General features: G+C 34.9%; 1 protein-coding gene across 1 annotated transcript; it reads right to left on the minus strand.

Moving 5' to 3' along the window:
- Positions 1-13,934: 13,934 nt before the first annotated feature.
- LOC100376978 (ribosome production factor 2 homolog) lies at positions 13,935-23,032 on the minus strand. Its single transcript, XM_085505023.1, has 9 exons — positions 22,946-23,032; positions 21,697-21,867; positions 17,903-17,942; positions 17,725-17,806; positions 16,796-16,872; positions 15,982-16,081; positions 15,250-15,352; positions 14,469-14,613; positions 13,935-14,138 (listed from the first exon to the last, which is right to left on the minus strand). Exons 1-9 carry the CDS (start codon positions 22,957-22,959, stop codon positions 13,968-13,970), a joined length of 903 nt encoding a protein of 300 aa, XP_085361149.1. The 5' UTR covers positions 22,960-23,032; the 3' UTR covers positions 13,935-13,967.
- Positions 23,033-23,373: the final 341 nt, after the last annotated feature.

Genomic DNA, 23,373 nt, shown 5'->3' on the forward strand with positions numbered 1-23,373 from the left:
CTTTTGTACACATGTTTAATCACATGGAAGTCTAATTTAACAGTGCATGTACGGTCTTTGTTTAGAGCCTTGGATGTTGCTTGCATCTGTAATACTTTTGTTTAGATCTTTTAGGTGCATAAGCCTTTTGTGTGTTCACGTTGTTGAAGCGTGCATTGATCGACGTGATTATATATACATTTATACGTAATGATATGATATGTATGTGTTACCTTAGGTAACTGTATATTCACACATATACGTGCGGTTTTCAATCTATGTAGCTGATAATAATATGCAAAACATAAGAAATTTAGAAATCAAATTAGCTTTTGCCTTCTTACTGGGCCACAGCATGACGCGCAATTTGGTTGGGCACTTAAATATTGATTTCCTAACTTGATATGTATAAGTTTGGAAAATTGGTTCCCAGCATTTGTAGGGTCCGCTATATGCTGGGAAGCTAGTAGGCTTGAAAGTTTTCCAAATATCGTGGAGACTTGTATAAGCTGGAATGTTAGTTTAAGTCGGCAGGTTCGGCCGGGTATAAGTTGGGAAACTAGGAGGTTTGAAAGAGGGGTTTAACAATTCTACAGGTATACAATATCGTAAGTTGGATAGTTGAGTTTCTCAAATTCGGCTGGGCCTATTTATAATTTGGAAGGTTAGTAAGTGAAAAGTTGTCACTTCAATTTTGGTGGCGGCTTTGTATAAATTAGGAAATTATAAATTATTAAATTAACTTCAGCAATACCTTGTATAAGTTGAAAAGTCAGTAATTCGTAAAAGGGAGTTCCCAACTAGTGTGGGGCTCAGTATAAGTTGGGAAATGTGTAAGTAAGTGCCCAGTTTTGATACGTTCCAATAAGTTGAGAGGTTAGTAAGTTAGAAAGTTGAGCTTTTAATTATGGTAGCACATTCTATAAGTTAGTAACTTGCAAATCCGCAACTCCTGCTTGTATAATTTAGGAAGTTGTCATGTTGGACAGTTGAGGTCCCAACTTTAATAGTGCTTTGTGTAAACTGAGTTGAAAGGTTAGTATGTTGGAAAGTTCACGTGCACGTTGGGAAGACAGTAAATTGAAAAATTGAGTTTCCAACCGTGGTAAGACTCTGTATAAGATGGCAAGTTGGTAAGCTGGAATGTTGATTTCCCAACTCGCAGTAACGCCCTGTATAAATTAGAGAGTAAGTTAGTTGAAAAGTTACATTTTATCTCGTGTTGGACTTTATATCCCGGTAGAGTAATGCAAACTATTAAAACGTACACGGGGTTGTACCTCATATATAACGATTCAAATTATCCTTTGAAAGACATACAGCGAGTCCTTTCATACATTCTCTATGAAATGTCGTACTGTAAAAGAGGGACTTATTCTCACATTGCACGTACTGCACAAGACCATTTATCACGCAATGTAGTACGCGTGTGCGTGAGCGTTGCCATTATCCTTCTGAGATTTGTAGTTATACATTTGCTGATGACCTGTTGGGAAAAGCATTGAACGACACCGTGCTCATTGTTCTTTGTGTTAATACTAAATTCAAGCCCAGTTTCCTCTTCAGTGTTTTATATTTCATGTCATGTGATCTATAAAAAAAAAGTCTAGGATAATTTATCAGAACAATAATTTTTTACTCGAAAAAACGAGTATGGCACGGAAACAGGACATGAAGCATTCTAATTGGTCGAGAAGAGGTACTAGGTGGTATTTAGCTAATTAAAACGGCTGGTGAGAATATATAGCATTTAATTAATTGCAGTTTTGTCTAAATTTGTCGGTGACGTCAAGTCTGAATATGATCATGATTTTCAACTTGACACGATGTGTTACTAATGAAGATATTAACCCCAGAAGCGTACTATTATTCAGAGCTCCTACAAAACATAATAAAGCAACGACATTAGTAGAAAATCGCCATTCCAATTAGTTACGCTGACAATTTGATAGACAAGATAAATTATTGAAATCCAAATAGTTTATGGCATAAAAGAGAATTTTAAGTTCAGAATCGAACAAATTGCTATATTGAACAATCGGGAAAATATTGCCAGATTCTTGGTTTCATAAAATATTTTTTCATAACCAGCATTAAACACAAGAATATGTGGAGTAATAAAATACAAGTAAAGAAACAAAAAAAAAATGAAAACAAACATACAAATGAATAAGGAACGCTGTAATGTTTCCGTTAGTGGAAATAGCCAGTATATGACAGGTCAGGGTATGTAATCAACTAACCACTGACAACAAAATGGCGATTGATACTTATCCCATTGGGTAAGCGTCACTGCGCAAAATGAAAAACAAAACAACAAAAAACTTATTTACGTCACAGTATGCGCCATTGATGGAGGGCGCGCCTCTATATAACAACAACAACAACATATAACAATATATTTATCGTCATTCTTGTAGTACAATATTTAGGAGTGGGAAAACATTATTGCAGCCATTGTGACAAATATTCCGGGTGTAGCTACGTCATAGAACGGTATCTATGTTGCTAAGACGCGCACCTCTCTACCTTATATTATTATGGTTCTGTGCGAGCTGCTGTGAAACGCCGATCAAATACCTCATGAAAATAGCACAAACTCAACTTTGAGGTGAACCCGAAAAACTAAATTTACATATGTTGCACAAGTAGGGGCTTACTCGTTACACTGTTTAGGGGAGTCTCAACAACTAGCCAAAAGTACAGTTCTCCACATGGAATCAAAAGTCCAAGTGTGGGGTGTTACAGAAATTATACACCGGCAAAGTGGTTGACAGCGCAAGTAGCCAATCACCGCGTTGCAGTTGGTATTTTCGTGCATTAATGACAGACAAGTGTGTGTTACTGGCCATAATTCCCGATAGCAAACCTAAAGGCAGCTGGACTGAAAGCTTCTCTCAGTGTGTTATTGTTATGGTGGAGTTATTTTTAGCCATGTAGTCGCAATGCAGGCGGGTTATGGATTCTGACAGGTCAGTGTCGGGTTCAGTGTCAACTGATGGTGGAAATAGAGGAATGTTTTGTGTATGGGAAAATTATATTGACCTTGCCTGGTACTTCATTTTGAAAGCAGCCAGTGTATATGTAACTAAGACCACAAGACATCGGGAATTTACGCCCTCACACCACCCCCTCTGTAACGTGGTGTTTCCTGTTTTCATGCTGCATATTTACAAAATGTATATTAAAAATTATGTAATTAAACTCAATGACAAATGCTGTTACTATTGACAGAGAGATTTAATGATGTAATATTTTTCAATGAAAATACGATCATTCAAAATATTCTCGCTGGATACTTAGCTGGGCACTGACATGACACGGGACACATGAGTATTGTCTGGTTTTATCAAATCAGGCACGCCGTTCTTGAGTTTACATTCAAAGCTCTTCTTACTCCATGACCAAGAAAGACACGTCGGTTCTAGTGCGCATAAGGCATCGCAATCGCACGGTTCATTGGTATATGTATATGGTGCCACTGTATTTATATCCGATCCAGGTCTATCAGACATGTCAAGTCGATTGCAAGCTGGAATAAAAATAATAATAATAATAATGAGGTTATTACGAGGATACAAAGAAGTATGCACGAAAACAGTACAACGGGAGTATCGACCGCGCAGCGGAGGTCGATGCGACGGCGTACTATCTGGGTGCATACTTTGAGGTATCCTCGTAATAACCTTATTATTATACATCTTTTCCTTCCAATGATACATCATGGAAATGCTAAATTCGAAAAAGTTTAGAACAGAATCAGCAAAATTCTTTGTGTGGAGTCCGGTCAAACCCTGATGGCAACCATGTTTGTTTTTTAATATTAGAGGACGCTTACGCGCGTAATCATTCTATATTTGAAATTCGCATTTCCATTGTTAGAATGAAAATACCCCGTAAAATACCGCTAAATTACGAAACACTGTAACTTATGGCGTTACGGTGACAGATGTATAATAATAATAATAATAATAATAATGATAATAATAATAATAATAATAATAATAATAATAATAATAATAATAATAATAATAATAATAATAATAATAATAATAATAACACCATCGCTAAATAGTTATATTGTATGTGTGTATGTGCGAATAGATTACGAGAATAGTCTGCAAATAAAGGCGAATCAGACAAAATTTGCTGGATGAGTTGTCATATAAGGATGGTCTTGTGGTCTTTACACACAATACGCTCTTACGTTATGCCTTTGGGTTGCCTAAAAATGGACAGGTGGTCTTTATATTGAGGGGATCTCCAAGATACCTTTGACTGTATGTGAAACAACAAAGTTTAGACTATCATGCGCCTAACGTCCAATGAATGCTAATACTTACTATCACTTTTAATTCCAGATTGATGTGCGCCGTTGAATGTCAAAGTGCTGGTTTGGTCATACATTTTACATGTATGTGATTGTTTGTGGAAGTCCCACATCTGACATTCAGCTGTGTTTTCGCATGCTGTGTAACATGCACATGCCTTTTCTTTGTAACCCGAAAAAATTTCGCTGCCGGCCGGTCCAACTCTGGTAGACTTGTTCAGTTTCGGACAAAAACCTACAAAAATCATCCTGTATTTTAGTTAAATGTCATAAAATGTGAAGTCATGACGAATACATATACCAGATAAATTAGTCATGTCTGTTGTCCGATCATTATATCATTGGCTGTCTGTCTCTTTCTGCAAAAGTGTGTGAGATATTACAGTTATGCATATTAATGAGGTCACATAATCATATATGTTATCTGATTTATTAGTACAAACACACTATCGAGCATAGAATCGAATAGAATCAAATATGGCATTACGGTTGGTGTACCAGCTTAGCATAGAAGGCCGTGACAATGGTATATGAAACTGTCTCGCTCCACGCGTACGATAATGTTCAGAAATGACGTAACGCAAAGTCCAAACCTATGTCATATTATACATTAGGGTTATCCACAATTCTACACTGTTGCCCCTGGAACAACTAGTTATACGTTCAATATTAGAAAATAATTTCACAAACACATTTATTTCGTTGAACACAAATTATCATCTTTTAACACGTGTAGTAAATTTCCTTTCTACTTTCGTATGTAGTGATTACAAACTTACACAATGGACGCTGAGGTCATTTTAATCTAAAAAATGAAATATATCATATAGGCTTTGTGAACATGTCAGGAAACTAAAAGAAATAACTTGAAACGACAAAAAACATTTCTTTTACTCCTTCGCAGTACTATGTTTGTGATATATTAACAACAATACTCACGCGGGATCTCGGTAGGATCGGTCGAATCACTTCGTAATACCCCAGCCAATAATACCTAAGAGTAAAATAAAAATGTAATTGAGGCCCTTGCATCTGGGCTTAACATCGACTCGAAAGTTTTTACCATTCGTGGTGAATGAAGCCATGAATCAAGTTATATGCGTCGGAACCTGGCAGATTTTTTTTTATCTGGACATCTTAAAACTCGATCATGCAATGCGGTATCGAATTCTATTCAGGAAATACTCAACAAAACTTTACAACGTAACTTTAGGAAGAATACAATATTCCTTGTTGGAAATTCGCTTAGACTCGAGTGATGTTGAGTATTACATATCTACATTAGAAGGAAGTAGTGGATGTTTATCACAAACCAATCCCGCATGATTCATGTAGAATTTGAAGGTCAAATTCAAATTGTTGGTGGGAAAATTTCGCGTATGATTTGACGGTTTCGGTGACGATCACGCCCAAGATGTTATACACTCAATCACAACCGAATAATGATCTATTATAATGTATTATGCATGAGTTCATTGCACACTCACCAGGGAAACCGATCAAAACGTTCCTGGGAGTATTTGAACTCAGGGTCTGCCAAATATGAGGCCACAACGACTATAATAATATTGGTGAACGTAGCAAAATGTCTGATACACACCGATCTCGATTATACTTAATATGGTAAATATAATGTAAGATTAATCTAATGTAATACACACCAATGTAACAGTGAGAAGAATAGTTGCCATTTTGCGATCAATGTATTCTGAAAATAAACAGAAATGTTTAAAAGTAATCGTCTGAAAAACCGTTGCGCGTCGCCACAGCCAGTTGAACGTGCACATAGTTCGTAGTGTTGTCCGTTACAAACTCTGACCTGCACATACAGGAAACAACGTTCTACAATTTTTGTTTTTTGCTAATTCATTTGTTTTATGAGCACAACTTCGTTTAGTGTAGCTTTTTTTAAAAATCTTGATGGGTTATATTTTCAATCTAAACGTAAGTGACCCCAACTTTCAATTGGATTTTTACACAATTTGAATTGGCACTCAACGCACATTTTTTTTCAACATCGCAGGACCAGAACATTTATGTTTAGCCATGTAGTTGAATGGCGGTAGTCGTCGCGAAATCACAAGTTTTGACCTGGGCGCCACTTGCACGAATTACCGCCGGCGACTTATTTGATACCTTCCAAACACCAAAAAAATACCTAATTAAAGCTTGGTAACCCCCAGCTTGTACTAGTTGGTCTGCACAACAGTTAAAATCGCCATTTTTGTTTATATGAGACTCGTATCTCGCCCATGCGCGGCGCGGCGACTACCGCCCTTTAGTGCAGTGTAATTTAAGGTTGGGGGGTTAATTGGCAATCGTAAATCATCAAATAATGAAAACGTCACACAGCTATACTATACTCATACTATTGTGGGGTGGTATATTATTTTTATTCTACGTCATTAGTATTGAAGTACATATTTTGAAGGTGAAAAACTTTGTCGTTGATATTATTTATTTATTATCTTCTAAAACCAAATAACAAAAATTGTAATACATTTGTGTTAGGAGTTGCGGGGCAAAGAAATGGAGCCAATTATTTATTTACTTATATTGTAATTAAATATTATCCTGCACTAATTATGCAGCATTACAAATGTACGGCGAAATGAAATTTCAAGATCTAAATTAGTTAATTTAAGTAATTTAATGGATTGTTCGTGATTTATAAGAAGCCATTGCACCTAATTAGGACACCATCATGTCGTATACTGTACTCCGAATGCTGGAATGTATCTAGTATTTTATCATCTGAATTTAATGATGAGATGCAACTGTTTAAGTATTGCACCGTTCCAACGTTATCTGGACAGCTAAACCTGTTCTCTATTGAATTGAACTGAAAGATTTCTGAAATTTATTATTACTTTTGGCTCGTGTTTATAATAAATGTATACTGAGATTCATTTCCCACCAAAAAAAAAATGAATTCGTTTTCAAAAGTAAAACTTGTAATGTATTTGTCCAATATTTAGATTAGTTATATTCATTTGTCCAACTCGCGTATGTGAAATAAAATGACCTCTTGAAGGTTTAACAGTTTATAGTTATACATATTCTGAAAGCTTGTCTGTATTACATATGTTTAAAGATTGTTTACTTAACGGTTTATATGAATTACTGACAATTGCAAATATGTTTCAGAAGACATTGAGGTAAGAAATGTAGTCCCGGATTTTGTTTAGTTTGCATTTGTTTTCGAGTTAGAAACTGCTGACCCTACAATGTCGGGACACCTTAATTGTATGACTTTTCTAAACAACTTTGACAATTTTGAATGAAGCAAGGGTCGAATTGGTAGTAGCGGAGTACACGTCACGGAGAAGCGCAACCAGGGAAATAACTTACGAATCGCCTAGTACACTGTTAGCAAATACTTAAATGTGTGTATACAACACTGTATTTCCTGTACATCCTGCCACAGGGAGTTGGACAAACTTATGTATTTTAATAAATTATTAAATAATAAATTGTTATATAACTTTTCTTTTACCCCCCTTTCCTGGTATCGATTTCAAGTAATCACTGATCCTTGTTTATACCACTCTTTCCTTTATCGCAACTTTGTTACGCGCTAATGTTATATGCAAATGTTAACGCGCGATGTAGACACGCCCTATTATAGTAAAATATCCCAAGGGTTGAAACGCGCCAGGACTGTGGCATAAAATCACGCATTCGTACTTTTCAAAGTTCGTTTTCTTTACATATATGGCATCTGTAATGACATGGATGGCATTAGAAAGTGACACAATTGCATTTGCACTTGAATATTTGTCAAATTAAAACTCATTGCGATCGAGCGACATGGCAGGAGCACAACCGTAAAGCCGGAAACCGGATGTTGCGATCTTTGACCTCTATCGCAAAGAATGACTCATATATTGTTGTCACATGATCAGAAGTAAACAATTTTCCCATTAATTGTGCTGCTGCTATGTTGATTATTTTCATTAGAAAGATCTCGAAGAGCAACGCGAACGACATTTGAAGTAGAAACCATTTTACAGAAGAATCACTGATTCATTGAAGTTGCGTCGCGTCGGAGATTACACTCGCCGGATTTAAAAAAATTCACGCGCAGCATTTCTTGTTTATTAATGCATCTCATGAATAAATTAAATGCCCACCGGCTTTACGGTTGTGCTCATGCCACAGCCCCCCCCCACAGTCCTGGCGCGTTTCAACCCTTGGGATATTTTACTATAATAGGGCGTGTCTACATCGCGCGTTAAAATTTGCATATAACATTAGCGCATAACTAAGTTGTGATAAAGGAAAGAGTGGTATAAACAAAGGGCGGAGACCAGGAGGGGGTAAAAGAAAAGTTATATAACAATTTATTATTTAATAATTTATTAAAATACATAAGTTTGTCCAACTCCCTGTGATACTGTACAAGATTTAGACTAGTCTGCTTTTTAAACAAAATGTTTTCCCAAATTGTACGGAATATATTGCAAGTAGGTAATTTTTTGTTTTGTTACATCGATTAATTTTTTTCATGAATATATATTTGAAGTTTAATTTCAAGCGAACATCAACACTGCAACTCGAGATTGCCAGACGTACACACGACTACAAACACAGGACGGAGTTCACATGGACAACCTCTTCGTTCGTTTGCTGGCATATTCGTTCCATATGGTTGCTTGATACATCGCCACTAAAACAATATAGAAAGACCCGGAAAATAACGAAACACGTTTTTTATCGATCTGATTTCCAAAATCAATGTGCTTTTTAATTTTATTGTATGGTTATCGTGAATTTTCATTAAATTTTATGAAAACAAAAATATTTTTTATTCGTTTGTTTTGTTTTTCTAAATTTCTGATATAAAGATTAAAAGTTGTGACACGATCGTATGAAACTAACGCGTAAAACAGTTAGTGCATATAACATACATTTTTTTTCAATAAATGTAATTTTCACTTACCTGCAGTGTTACTTCCAGCAAAGAATATGGGTGATGTTTCAGCTAGCGTGTTAACTGACTTTATAGATGCACGAATCTGAGGCAAACTAATACCATTCAGTTAATATGAAATAATAACACAAATAATTAGACAATTATTCTGGTATTTTGACATGATAACAAATGATAATTTTAATAAATAATGAAAGAGTCAAAGACACATACCGAAATTGACAGCTAAGTCATGTGTAGTCCTGTTTCATTTGTGTCAATCACGTTTAAAAACAGGAAGTAGTTAAATTCAAGTGCGTGTCAGAACGGATGTCTTTGCGGACGTATGTAATTTACAGTCCATCGACCAATATTTATTTTTCAACAGCGAGATTCGACATACTGCGAGACTAACATTATAGATTTTTACTGAGGCCAGAACGCTATTATAATATACCAACGCACGAATTAACCGATGTTCCCAACCTAATTTTACAGTATGTGCCATTTTAAGCAACACGTGGGCATACAGTTGTGTTGCATGATTAGCGAATTGACTGACGGCTCGGATTTGTTTTACATACATGAAATATATACGCCTCGATGGTAGATGACTTATACAAATCAGGCAAATCAATGGAATTAAACTTGTATTTGTTTGTATATGCGCACGTTTCTGCAAACACCTGATATCACTTCTTGGTCTTAACTTTGAGGTTCATATATTCTTTATAAATAAATTCTTGTAAATGCTCTGTGGTAATTTCTTGTGTAACACATTCATTTTTTTAATGCTGTACACGTTGACCTATGTATGTTTGTCCCACGCATATTGTTATACGTCCATTGTTACAGCACTGTGTTGAACTCTCTATACAATATTGATTTTCGATTAATGAACGGTGCTCCCTATATTTATAACTTGATTTGATAAGAAAATGTGAACACCTTTAATTACAACAATCGACAGATCAAAGTATGTCGAAAGGATCTGGTAAAATATCTTACGGATAAGAATCATTATTATAGTTAATGGGAATGACACAGCAACATTCTAGAAACGGTAACATATTTATTGCAAATCATTGAATATTTTGAAAAACAAAAGCTTTGCTTTGTAGATCATTGCTTAACGAGACCAGGTCGCGAATAACACCGTGATGTACATCCGCAAAATATGGGATCAAAATTGTATTGTATTTTGCTATAACTTCTTCGTTAATTTTTGGCCCAAAAAAACTAATTTCCCATTGACTACGAGTTATGATAAACAGGAAACACATTATGCGTGTTCATTTTGTGGTAGAAATTGACATTGGCGTTCTTATTTCAAATACTAGTAGCACACAATAGGGGATTAAGTGTAATTGCTTCTATTTTTACCAAAGCCAGCAGTGATCCGTTTAAAGTAGAAGCATACACATAAATGTATTCATTTTGCAATAGTACGGAACACAAGCCTAGTTTTGAGAAAATGATGGTTGTATTTTGGTGAACAGTTTGCCATTTTGGCAGTATTGTAACACTTCTACTATTATAGGTTTCCATGGCAAAGATACTATGCCATATTTCAAATTGTAGGTTGGTGACATAAGCTGAAAAACTCGTATATTATTAATGATAGGGTACGTTTTGTTTTCCAGAATTATTTCAAAAACATAGGTTTTACAAAGTATAAAAAATGCAATTTTTCTTTATAATTGTGTTCTATGGGATTGTTCTAAAATGGTTATTTTTGAAAGATATTAGGACAAGAGTCTCAAAAAACGTCCGTGTAACACAAAAAAAAATGCTCTGTTATGGCGCCATGGGACAATATCTTCATGATTTTACATAATAAACCAATGAACATTGTCATGCGATTTATGACCAACTTTCTCAAATATTATGTGTAGGCTTCTACCTTAACATACTGTTGAAAAGTAAGCTCACATTGTCACCATCTAGCGGTTAAATGATGTGCTGTTGCTGGTTGTTGGGAATTCAGTGACAATTAACTATATCGACTTTTTAAAATTGCCCAAAATAGTTTTAAGTATTCACAGTTCATTCCAATCATTTGATTTTTGATAATCGTAAAAAACATACTATTTATTTTGCTTTCGAACCTGGAAATGTCGCTAACGGTAAACAGTCCTATATCCGACAACAAATTATCTTTTCACTCCATTTTGCTTGTTTTGGAAATGTTAATTACTAGTATTTTCACGATAAAGTTGCATTTCCGCTCTCAATACAAACATATTGACTTAGAATGCGGTGTTGTAACGTGATTATTAATAATATGGAACTATTTATAGTTTATAGTTCCATGTTTATATAACAACTAATGAACGCCATGGTGTAATTTATGATCAACGTTCAAAAAAAATTATGACTAGTCATCCACCTTAAGGCAGATACGATTTTCTGTTTCGAGAGTTACAATTATTGATTACAAAGTTGCAAAAATGGACATGTTTGGTACATTTCATAAGAGAGGCCACGTTAAAGCCAACCATAAATACCTAACTTTAATATAATTACATCCGATTGTTTCATCATAAGTAATCAGATGAAGTTTTGAAATACGGTGAGGAAATTTTACAATATTAATGGTCTAACAACTATTTCCACGAGCTTCATGTGAAAATAGTTTGGTTTTTGGAATAACAGCATGAAAATAAAACCATCTGGTAAACGTCAAGAAATCCAATAATTTCTTCAAAGTTTCAATAGCGAGTAAAGATTTAACCTCAGACAACAAATATACTCGTATGGACAGCCCCATTCATTTACGTATATCCCCCGACCACACGAATCTCGTGTAAATAAAAAATGTAGTTTACATGTGTTACATACGTCGCATGGGTCTCACATCGAACACAGCTCTGATGTTTTGTGTAGATTTTCTACTGTTTTCAGCATATGTACGTCACGATTCGGGTGACCAACCTATCACGTAATTTGTGTGTTGTGTGTGTTAGCTGAAGAGACCATTGGATGGTAACGGAATCAGCTCAATGCACCAGATAAAAGTACTATGACTAACATTTAGCTAGCTACTTGAAGGTACAGGGTGGATGCCATGGTGACGAATGTTTAAATTCACAAAAGACTACTTCCAATTTCGGTATCACGTGATAGTTCAGTCAATGTAATTCATACACGTCAGTCTCCAGCCTCGTTCACAGAGTCGTGCAATATTCACTACAAATTTCTTCTAATACTTATCCCATCACTGAACTAATAGTATATACTATAGATAGTAAATATTGAAATCCTTAAAATATTGCATTTATTTGGCTCATTAGTTAGTGTGCACTTCAAATGAGTGGCTGCCGAACACGGGCACCAGAACCACTGCATGAAAATAGTGTATTGTTACTGTTATACATTTTGTACTAACGACGCAAATTGCTGGTATTGATCAAGTCGGAAACTACCATCAATTATCATACATTGAACATGCATTACTATCGCGGTCACTTTGATCTCCCACTACGAAGAAACATGATCGGTATTTGAATACTCATTATGTGTACATTTTTTTTTATATTTTAATTCTACACTACCGGCATACACGATTAAATGAGTGTTGCTATGAACGAACCTAGATTTACGGTGGTATTAGTACATACATACATCCATCAAACAATAAGGATAACACTTGTACGACAAGTATACTACTAGTATCTATAAACCCCCTGTGAGGCGCTTGATATTATCTGGCAGGCGCGTGCACAAGCATCCCCGCTCCACCAGGGCTACCTATTCGCCTAGGAAAGCTGTGGCGAATATAAGCGTTCGATTACGTGATCGCGCTCCGCCAAGGCGGGTCGAACCATTACGATTACAAACAACGTAAAATGTACAAGTTGCCCGCTATATACATTACAGCTAAGAAATATCTGAGATCTCAATATCAGTGATGCAGAGAAACTAAAATCACCGAAGACGGAAAGTTAAGTAATGTACTTTCGGAAAATATTTGTCACTACATCTAATCAATTAAAGGGCGGTGGTCGTCGCGCTTTAGCATGAGGCTCATGGCAAGCACTTAGCGCGTGTAAAATGCGTTGTTTATTTATACGAAATTCGAACACGCGCTATACGACCGCCGCCCTTTAAACCAAACGCTCTATATCAAAAGTATGGGGAGAAGTATTTGTTCGGTAAAATACACACTATACATGGGAAGAACAGATGTAAATGCAACTAAATGGGTGTAAGCGACTGTGAAATTTCTATTCTGAATATGGATTATGGTTATCACAAATAACATAAATGGACATGGAAATTTAACAATTCAAACTGTTACTAGAGGTTTCTATTGGCCGATTGAATAACATGGGAACGTTTTCAAATAACATCGCTGTGTAGCGTCGTTGTGGACTGCGCGCGGCTGATTTGATTCAACTGCATTTGAACTGTATAAATACATATAAAGATGAATAAATGCTTATGTTTCGCCAATATTACGTTTCCTTACATCCAGGTAAAAAGTGATGCATGTTTTAGCCAATATAATGAAATGATTTAGGGAAAACATCGTACATATTTAACTAGATAACAGTTTCTTGATATTGCCATCGTAAACAAAAATATTTTCCAGTTTCCAGGACAATATATGCATTGCATGCATGCTCAGTCATGCAAAGTTTAAATACAGTTCCAAATCTGACAAAATATTGTGGGGCAGTGGAGCAAACAATACATCAAAATATGAACAAATAATTTATTGTAGTATTTTATTGAACAACAATCTCAGTCACTTTTTGCCTTTTTCGAGTTATCATTATTTTCTGTCTCAGCTGTTTTTCTTTTCAATCCTTTCAACTTTCTTAGCTGTAACGTATTCAAGTCTTGCTTCTGCATATGTATTCTTCCATGCTTTGTTCCAAACACATCTCGACTAACATTCTTCACCTTTCGTATCTATAACCAAATCATAATTATCAAAAATCAAATAATCCTCAAAGGGACAGGACTGCCAAAGACACTGATGTCTCTAGGTTTATCAACTCAGATTCTTGCCTGCCCTCCAAAAATTGAAAGTAGAGCAGCAAGATGGAAGCCCAGCATTTTGACTTGATAGTACTGCTTGTTCTGTCTTAGGAAAATCAACCTGGATATTTTTCGAAATAAGTATCGGTAAGTAAAGATTAATTGCATTTCCGTGTGATATACTATCCATTGATATATATATATCTATATTATGTATTGTCAATAAATTGTTACATCTTTGATAAACTATTATGATCATACCTTTGCTTCCTTTGGCTGTTTCATTGATTTTTTAAACAAGTCGTCTGCTGCTAGGCGAGTTCGTCGCATAACCAGATCCAAAGAAGGTCCTATTTCCTCGAGCTCGACACGTGGCGTTCGACTTCCAGACTTTTTTAATATGATTCTACACATAGCAAATAAAATAAATACTCTGTTAGTTAGTTATAAATAATATTTTTCTTTTATTATTAATTCATAGATACAAAGGAATTCTTAAAAAGTTGGATACAAAAAACAAACAAACTTCAATTGATCATACTTTTTAACTATTCAAAATTTTTCCCAGAGAAGTAACAAAACATTGTAGCTAGTTTGCATAACAATAAAACAAGTTGATAAATTTTATTATGTTAATTGTTGTGCTTGGGGAGAACAGTGCCATAATATTGATGCAAAATTTTGCCTATATTTATGTTTTTTCTATAATTTATTTGAATAATTTTTGACCAAATTGACATAATTTCATTTTGGCTACTGGTTTCAATAAAAATCTTGGAAATAAATATGAACAAAATTATATGGGGTTTATTTTTGCACTATTGTTTTTTACCATGATCTGAGGGGTTATTTTTACCCAAAGTTAAGGAGTCTTGAATTTTTTCCAGCAGTGTTATGCAAATGTCATACTAAATTTATGCAAATATAATATAAACTATCTTGCATATTTTATCCAAATGCTATGGGGAACAATACCTAGTGTACAACTTGATTTTATTAAATAATCTGGTTAAAAATGGTCATAAAAACAACTTTACTTTACCTGTAACTTCTAAGATAAATCTTGCCATCAATTGCAACAAAATGTAATGCATGCTCCAGACCAGCCAAACGCACGTTGGTAACTACAGGGCCTCGAAAAAAATCTGAAAGTAAAATGTATCTTATCTTATTGCACAGCGTATTCTTGTCACAAATGACAGAGATTCGATGACATAGCTCAACCTTTTCACCACCTAACTCGCCCAAATTTTTCTGCACTTTTTTTTTATATTCTTCAATATTTCTGGAAATGAACCCTAATTTTGGAGCTAACAGGTAAAATGTTCAGTTTTTACTTTAAAAAATTGACTATTTTTGCCCCAATCTTCTGAAGGACTATAAAGGGGACTACTTTGTGAATTTTTTATGAAAAGAGGAACTGGTGGTGAAAAGGATAATCCTGCACAGGAAACTATCATCGAGCGCAAAATCAACTGGGTCAATAAAGAATTGATTAGGTTAAAATAACTATGTTTTCTGAAGTATATTCAAAAACATGGCAAAAACACTGAATTCAGGATTGAACAGACAATATATATTATCCATTTATTAAGAGCTTTATATCTGATAAAATCCTAAATTTGGTCATGTGATATTCTAGCAGCCTGACCAATTAATGAACTTGTGGGCGACAGATTAAAATGATTACACATCATCAGTTCTGCTGAATAATGCACAACCTAGTATGGATCTCACAATACTAAATACGGGAAGCTCGGACCCATCAACTCACCAACGAGTAGACTCTTTAATCTTTTGTGTTCAGTATCCTGCTCAAATGGTTCACCAGAAAACACCAGACACGGTTTACTGCCAGAGGAATATTTAGCATTCTGGAAATATAGAATCGATAATATACAATGAAAATTACAAAATAACAGCACACACATTTCAACACTTGAAAATTTAAATATGCAAATAGTAATAGAGTACACAAATCAAATGCCGATCAACAAATTTTACTATATATGAACACTAGAGGGCAATATGCAAAAAACTTTAAAACCATAAAAAATTCACTGAATAGTGAAAGATATTTCTGATTTAAGAATCGTACTGATCTTAGGTCACTGAATTTTAAACCTACAACACATTCATAGACTTGACAGGACCAACTACTTGGGAATTCAAGACCTGTTTTAGCTACTACCCGGTACCTCACAAAAATATTATAAAAAGAAAATTAGTTTCTTTTAAGAAGTCTGAATACCATATTTGCTTTTTTTTAGAAGCACATTTCGAATAGAAGCACATACAAGGCCAAAATATTGTTACTTTTTTTTCATAATTTGTCACTCGTATGTTTTTTTTACTTCTTTGTGAGACGCTTTGTGACATCACAGTGAAAAACCTGGAACAAAAATGTACTGGCAAATTATGAGGTGACTGTTTTATGTCTGATGAGAACATTACTGATCGTATGAACTAATGAGAATAAGATGACGAGCAGGAAAATTACATAGAATTATACAAGATTAAATCAAGTGATGTCAAAGATATAGCATTGATATATCCTTGACAATTATTAAGTGAAAGTGGTGACTTACTTTGAAATCAGACAAGCTTTTGGAATTTTCTACTCCCAATTCTATCATATCTAACACATGGTAACTGAATGTTCTACCTATAAAACAGAGAAGGCAGTAATGACAATGAAGTGATGACAGCCCAGTAATTACCGGTATCATCAACAAATGTGAAAACAGTATCACACCACATTCAGATTCTTATAGTGATAGCCTTTTTTTTAGGTCATTTCATTGGTTATGCGGGTTTAGGCAATTTCACATTGTTACACAGATAAAGCAGTTTTCAAACTGTTGCCAAAATGTCGCCATTGGTATTTACTCACAGAATGGCTGTTCACTCTCTGAATGTAGCAGAAAGCAGGATGTATTGCTGACAGTTCTTATTCGAGCAAAAGTGTACGTACCCCCCCCATTTTGTCACCCCCAAAAATAAATCCGATTTATTATGAACTGAGTGAGTCATTTTGAAGTGTTCTTTTAAATGATGTGATATTCATCATCAAAACATGATGACATATATGTAAGTCAAAAAATACCTTGGATTTTACATGAAATTCAAACATGTGCAGTACAAAGACCTACTACCAATAGGTACGTTGCAATACTGAGCATGATAATGCACACATGTGCAATGCATTATTGGAGGAAACATCCCATTGTATATCACGAAAAACTATTATCACCTTGGAAACTCACTAAACTCACTAGATTAATATCAATAATAACAAATGACTTTTTTTAATTTTATGTCAATTTGCAAAATTCATAGTTGTGAAGAAATAATATGTAATCTCGCCATAGAAATCAGTGTAAAAATGCTATTTTTAACAATTTTCCATAACATTTTGGACTTTTGTTTTCTCATTTCTGGTATCCAGATCAGTAATGATATGATCCCATGATTATGATTAAGTATGATTAACATGAAATATAATCAAACAAATTACCAATTATGATATTGTGTGGTCTTTTCTTGGAATGAGATCCGTACATAAACAACGAAGTGTCATTCTTCTCAGAAAAAAATTCCTGAAATAAAGATATGAATCATAATTAGCTGCTTCCTCATTGCAAATATGTAAATTGATGGCAAATTAGTTTGAGTGAACAGTGTGGTAGACTCACCAAAGAAGTCTGGTCTTCAAACGGTTTTAAAATATTCTTCCTGTCAATATAACAGATAAACGAGAAAGAATGGATAAAATATGATATAACAAAAATACAAATAACAAGTCATGAATGACACTGCCTTCGCTAGTTGTCATTCTAAAGTTGCATGAACATAAATTGGCAAACGTGATTTCTATGGCATTTTCAAGTTTATAGCACTCTCCATCCAAGTCAGCATTATTCTCAGCAAGGAAACCTGATAGCACCAAACCAGTACAACAGGTAAAATGACAAGGAAGTATACAAATCAGATCTGCAAATATGTCAGTGTTGTGTCTGTTTGGATAAACTAGTTTGTGGCCCTGGATTAGTTTCAATATCTCTAAAAAGGACAAGATTACTTCTCATACGACAATGATACAAATAAAGTGCAAAAATCCAGAAAAATATTATCAAGTTTTTATTATCATACATTAATATTAACAAATCGTGTGAAATTTTATGTACAGAGAAACACATATTTATGCTTTGGTTGACAGAACTTCTCAAAGTAAAAAACAGAGGACCTGCGAAACTTTATACAATTGTCGGACACGCAGTGAATAGTAGCCGTAACCGGTATGTTTTTGTAATACATGCAGTTCCAGTGGCTTTGCTTTCTGAGAAAAAAAAATTTGGCTATGCACCTGAAAAAAAACAAAAAAAACAAAACATTTAGCCCAAAGTAAGCAGAGGTTGTAGCAAATGTGCTCCCATTGGCTGTTAGATTTAATTAAAAAAGATATTTGAGTCTTTTAAGTATGAACAAATATTACTTAATAAATTTATACCAGCCAGAAAGAAATTGCAGTTCACACTGTACTATTTTAAACATATTCTACCAAAGTCTAGGATGAACTAATTCAACAGTCTGTTTCCACTCTATAAAGTTGTCAAATTAATATATCAAAAGAAATAAAAAAAAACTATTGAGAAAAATACAAAAAAATACATTTAATATAAAAGCAGATAGAAGTGCATAAAAAACTAATCAGCAGAGGTAGTGATCATGTAATCAAATTTCCTTTGAACTGGATTGCATTGTCTCAGATTGGCTGCTAATTTGCATACTAATTACCATATTGTAGTATTAAAATATATAAAATAATATCCGAAGTTTTGAAAAAAAAAATTATGACTATTAAGTCAACATCATTAAAATTGAGGATTACGTGAATTTGACCCCCTCCCTAATATTGTTTCACATATCCCTTAAAAACATGGCGGCCGTTAAATCCATCTCAATCGAGGTCCGTAATTTATTTTCCTGCTCATAATGGAGATAAATTATGGTAGCTAAACATTGAAATTGCCACCCTGACTTCAGTACCGAAATAAATAGCTGATTGGGAAAATGTGTCTCTGTTGACAGAGGTTCGATTTACCGATAAACTTCAACACCGCATGGAGCATAGAGGTCCCGGTCACGAGTGCAGTAACGCACGCGGTTATCATATTTACTTCAAAGGTAATTTAACAGCGATGATAGATTCATTGATATTTTATTACAGTACTTTTCAATTTCATCATTGCTTTTGATTGGCCGAACTTGACTTGTGTTTTCTCGATAATTCTAGTCTAATATGTCGTCACAAAACCAAGTTTCAATCTGCTAGCAGTTGCCAATGAACAGTGGAAATAGCAATCGTACATAACAGAATCACGATCAGCGTGTTCTAAACTTTTACGTTTATATTATTCCAGTATTTCATATATCAAACGTTATTCCTAAGCCTCCTTAATGACGAGATAAACTTTCGATTTACACGTTTCATAACCAGTTCTTGAACTAATAGCAGGACTGTTTTTCTGGCAAAGAGTGACACTGTGCGATCGCTAGTTTCTCACTAAAGTCAGGACACACAAAAGGATAAATCAAAGTTCATAATAAATACCATAAGCACAGTTTCTTACCTTTGAGATAGAATTTAATCTATGTAAGCCTTGTGCAAAGGAAGATACAGTCCCAGAATACAATATCCTCAGACGAAATCGACGGCGATTTCCTCAGCGATTAGACTGGCGCATGCGCAATACAGTATGCCAGTTCTCTTGCAAGATGTCGTTAAAACTCGGATTTTTCTGGCAAATTTCGGTACTTGTACTAGTAAAATGTTGAAAATCACAGAAAAACACAATGAAACTTTGGCGAATCAAAAAAATACTTGGCGTGCATATGTATGGCATTGAGAATAAAATTTGCACCAACTGTGAAAAAAAATGGACAGAGCATATCAACGTTATAAGAGGTAAAAGACGGACGGACGGACGGACGGACAGAACCCAATCTATAAGCCTTCGGCAGACTTCGCCTGCGAAGGCTAAAAAGGATGGGGTAGTGGTGTGGGGTGCACATACATGTAGATGGCATTTATGCAAAAAATCATTTCACTACACAGGAAAAATGCAACACAGTGCAGACAACCGAGGAAACTAAATGTCTGTCATGTTACCTATATTGATCCAATGTTAAGGTGATGTGACTTTTAGGTCATATAAGAAGTTCATTTAAGTTTGCTCAAATACCAAATCAGTGTTCCCCAGCAACATTTAAAGCATTGTGACTAATTTGCATATGAACAAGGTGGTAATTCCTTCATTTGCATTTTGAATATACTCTTTTGTAATTTCTTTCATGGTGCTTGAAAAGGCATGAGCTGAAAACTGTACTTCTGATCTAGAAAGTACCAATCCTGTATAAACATATGTCTAAGAGATGCAGTTTACCTGACAGGTATTTTAATTAGTTAATTAGGAAACCAAGATGACCTCCCTTGTCCACAAAACTATATATTTTCGGAAAGCTTATTGTATGAATTTTAATGTTTTGTTAGTATTTTATTTTTATGGACACTGTAGTTTGAAATATGCACAAAAATGTGCTTTTTTGGTCAAAAGTGATTTAAAAAAAATTAGCTTCTAAACCATGTTTCTATTTCCTGTCAAAATTGGTTTATGGGTACATCTGTTTACTATGAAGAAAGCGCCGTCTTGAAAACTGTCTACCAGTTGTCAATTTTGTAGGGCAGCAGCTCAAATTTCACTACTTCAAGTTTATGCATAAATTAACACCCAGGCTAGTTGTCTGTACGATTGCTGTATCACTATTCAACTAAAAACAATGCCCCGACGGCGTTTTGAAGATAAACACATGGTCAATCATTTGTGAAAATTTAAAACAAAAGGTCAAAGCGTCTAGGAGCTATTTTTTTTAAAGTTCTGAAACGTGCACTAAAAAGAAGCTGAGATAATTGCTAATTTGCATAACAATTCACTCAGTAAGAAGTTTGCTAATGCTCATAAATAAATGGCTGTTACAGTTTCAAATTTAAAAGTTAAATATAGTGCATAATATGGAGATCCAGTCATTTCTTTTTTTCACCATGTTTTTTTTTATTATTTATGTACAGCCTTGCTAAATCTTGCTAAGCATTCAAAAGAGATAAATTTGCACCTGTTATCTATATTTTAAAATCGTTTTTTGAGTATGTTCCACTATTCACAATTCTACAAAATTTCAACAGTCTATAGCCAAGACTTTTTGGATAATAAAAAGCAAAAAAAAAAATTTGACTCCCAAGTGCCCTAGAACCTGCATCTCTACCTTAAAGAGAAAACTTCCAAGCCCAGGGATTGCACCAAAGAATCATGGGACACAAAGTTAATTTATCTTTTGTTATCCATTGTAATTTTAATCCAGAAAGTAAATTTGTTGTGAGATTAGGCTTAACTGGAAGTGCCCCTTTAATATGTCTATGAATTTTACTTACTTTTTAAATAAAATAGCATTTCCTTTCTTCAAAGCATAACAGTCTCTCAGGATCTGTGTTACAATTTCACTGGTATTGCCGCCTTTAATAAAAAGAGCTTTCTTGGTATTTTCCACGAGCTTAGGTGCTCGCTGCTCCAAAGCTCTTTTGGCCCTCTGGGTCCTTGGCTTCCTGCATGAGGATACCCAAGTGAACGTTAGTCGGTGAATACTGACACATTTAACAGTAAAGTAATCAATGTATTGTGAGGAGCAAAAACAACAAAACATGGTCAGAAGTCTCACGAATGTGCTTGAGTCTTTTCCTTATTTGAAAAATGTGCATCATATTTATGTCATGTTTACATCTAATGAAGGAGCAATGTAGGCCAACTGAGATACAAACAATGGCAATGAATACAAACAACCACACTGACACAGACACGTATATGTTTTCCTGAAATTTCCAATTGTTATATCTTTATATTACATTACAAATAGAAGCATAAAAAGATGGATAATAATAAGTTTATGATAATAACACAAGAATATCACAGTACGTGTATGCAAGTGACCCGTACAGAATGAGATTGTATCGACTTCCGTATCGAGCATTGCACATGGAGTGACAGTATTGGTCATTCCAGTTTTTGTCCACCCCCCCCACGGATGGATATTAAGGTTATGACACCCTATGGATTCAAATCCACCATTCAGGTGTCGGATTTTTGTTAACTAACCCCCCCCCCCCCCCGGATGGACACTGATGTGACGTATACGGATGGGTATACGTTTAATTATTATGTTGGTATTTAGTCAAAATATGACACCGGAATTAAACCATTCATACTTTTTGTAGAAATATGACCCCTCAGATTAAAACCATCCGTAGGGAGGGGGTTGGACAAAAACTGGAATGACCCTATGGCTTTCTCGAAAATGTACAATAAAGACAGCTAACTTGTTATACTGTTATAGCGTCACGTACGTATAGTCATGAATAACTGTCGTCCATATTAACTTAGCCCCCAACACTATGTCCCCGTATGCGAGGCTAGATTGCACATACTACATGACAGAATGAATTCCCTACGTTCAACAACCAGCTGACGCGATTCTACTCGACTCGACTCGACTCGACTCCAAGGACAGTGACAACGTTTCAATGGAGACATAGTTCAAACCACGCTGGTTAATACATGACGAGGTAGAATACACACCAAAGTTACGAATACGTATTAGATCAACGTGGAGTCTTGATCAGTACTTACACGATCCTTTGCATATTCTGTTCTTCAGTTTTCAAAAACAACACATGTGTTAAATTTAAAGATGGCGGAATCGCAACGGACTCCCTAGTTCAGTTCTTATTATATCATTTACAGTATTCATTTTTTTCACCACAGGCGGCGCCCTACAACAGAATCGTTTTGCAATATGCTTGCAACGTACGGCATTAATGCCCGCCTTGAGTGACGATGCAAAAAATAAATACTTGTAGAGTGGAGTTGTAGAGTTATATCTCCGTTATTTGTAAGGACAGAAAAAAATCGAAGTAATTGTACTGTTTTTACAACTTATGTTAAGTGTCCGAATACAGGCATATGAGGGTTCAGCCCGTTTTTTCTAACTATACCCATGAAATCCCGGGAGATAATGAATGCCTTGGAATTAGGAAAGTGGGATAAACTTTCTTTCT

This window comes from Saccoglossus kowalevskii, chromosome 11 (assembly GCF_978046115.1).
Source record: "Saccoglossus kowalevskii chromosome 11, keSacKowa6.1, whole genome shotgun sequence".
Taxonomy (NCBI): Eukaryota; Metazoa; Hemichordata; class Enteropneusta; family Harrimaniidae; genus Saccoglossus; species Saccoglossus kowalevskii.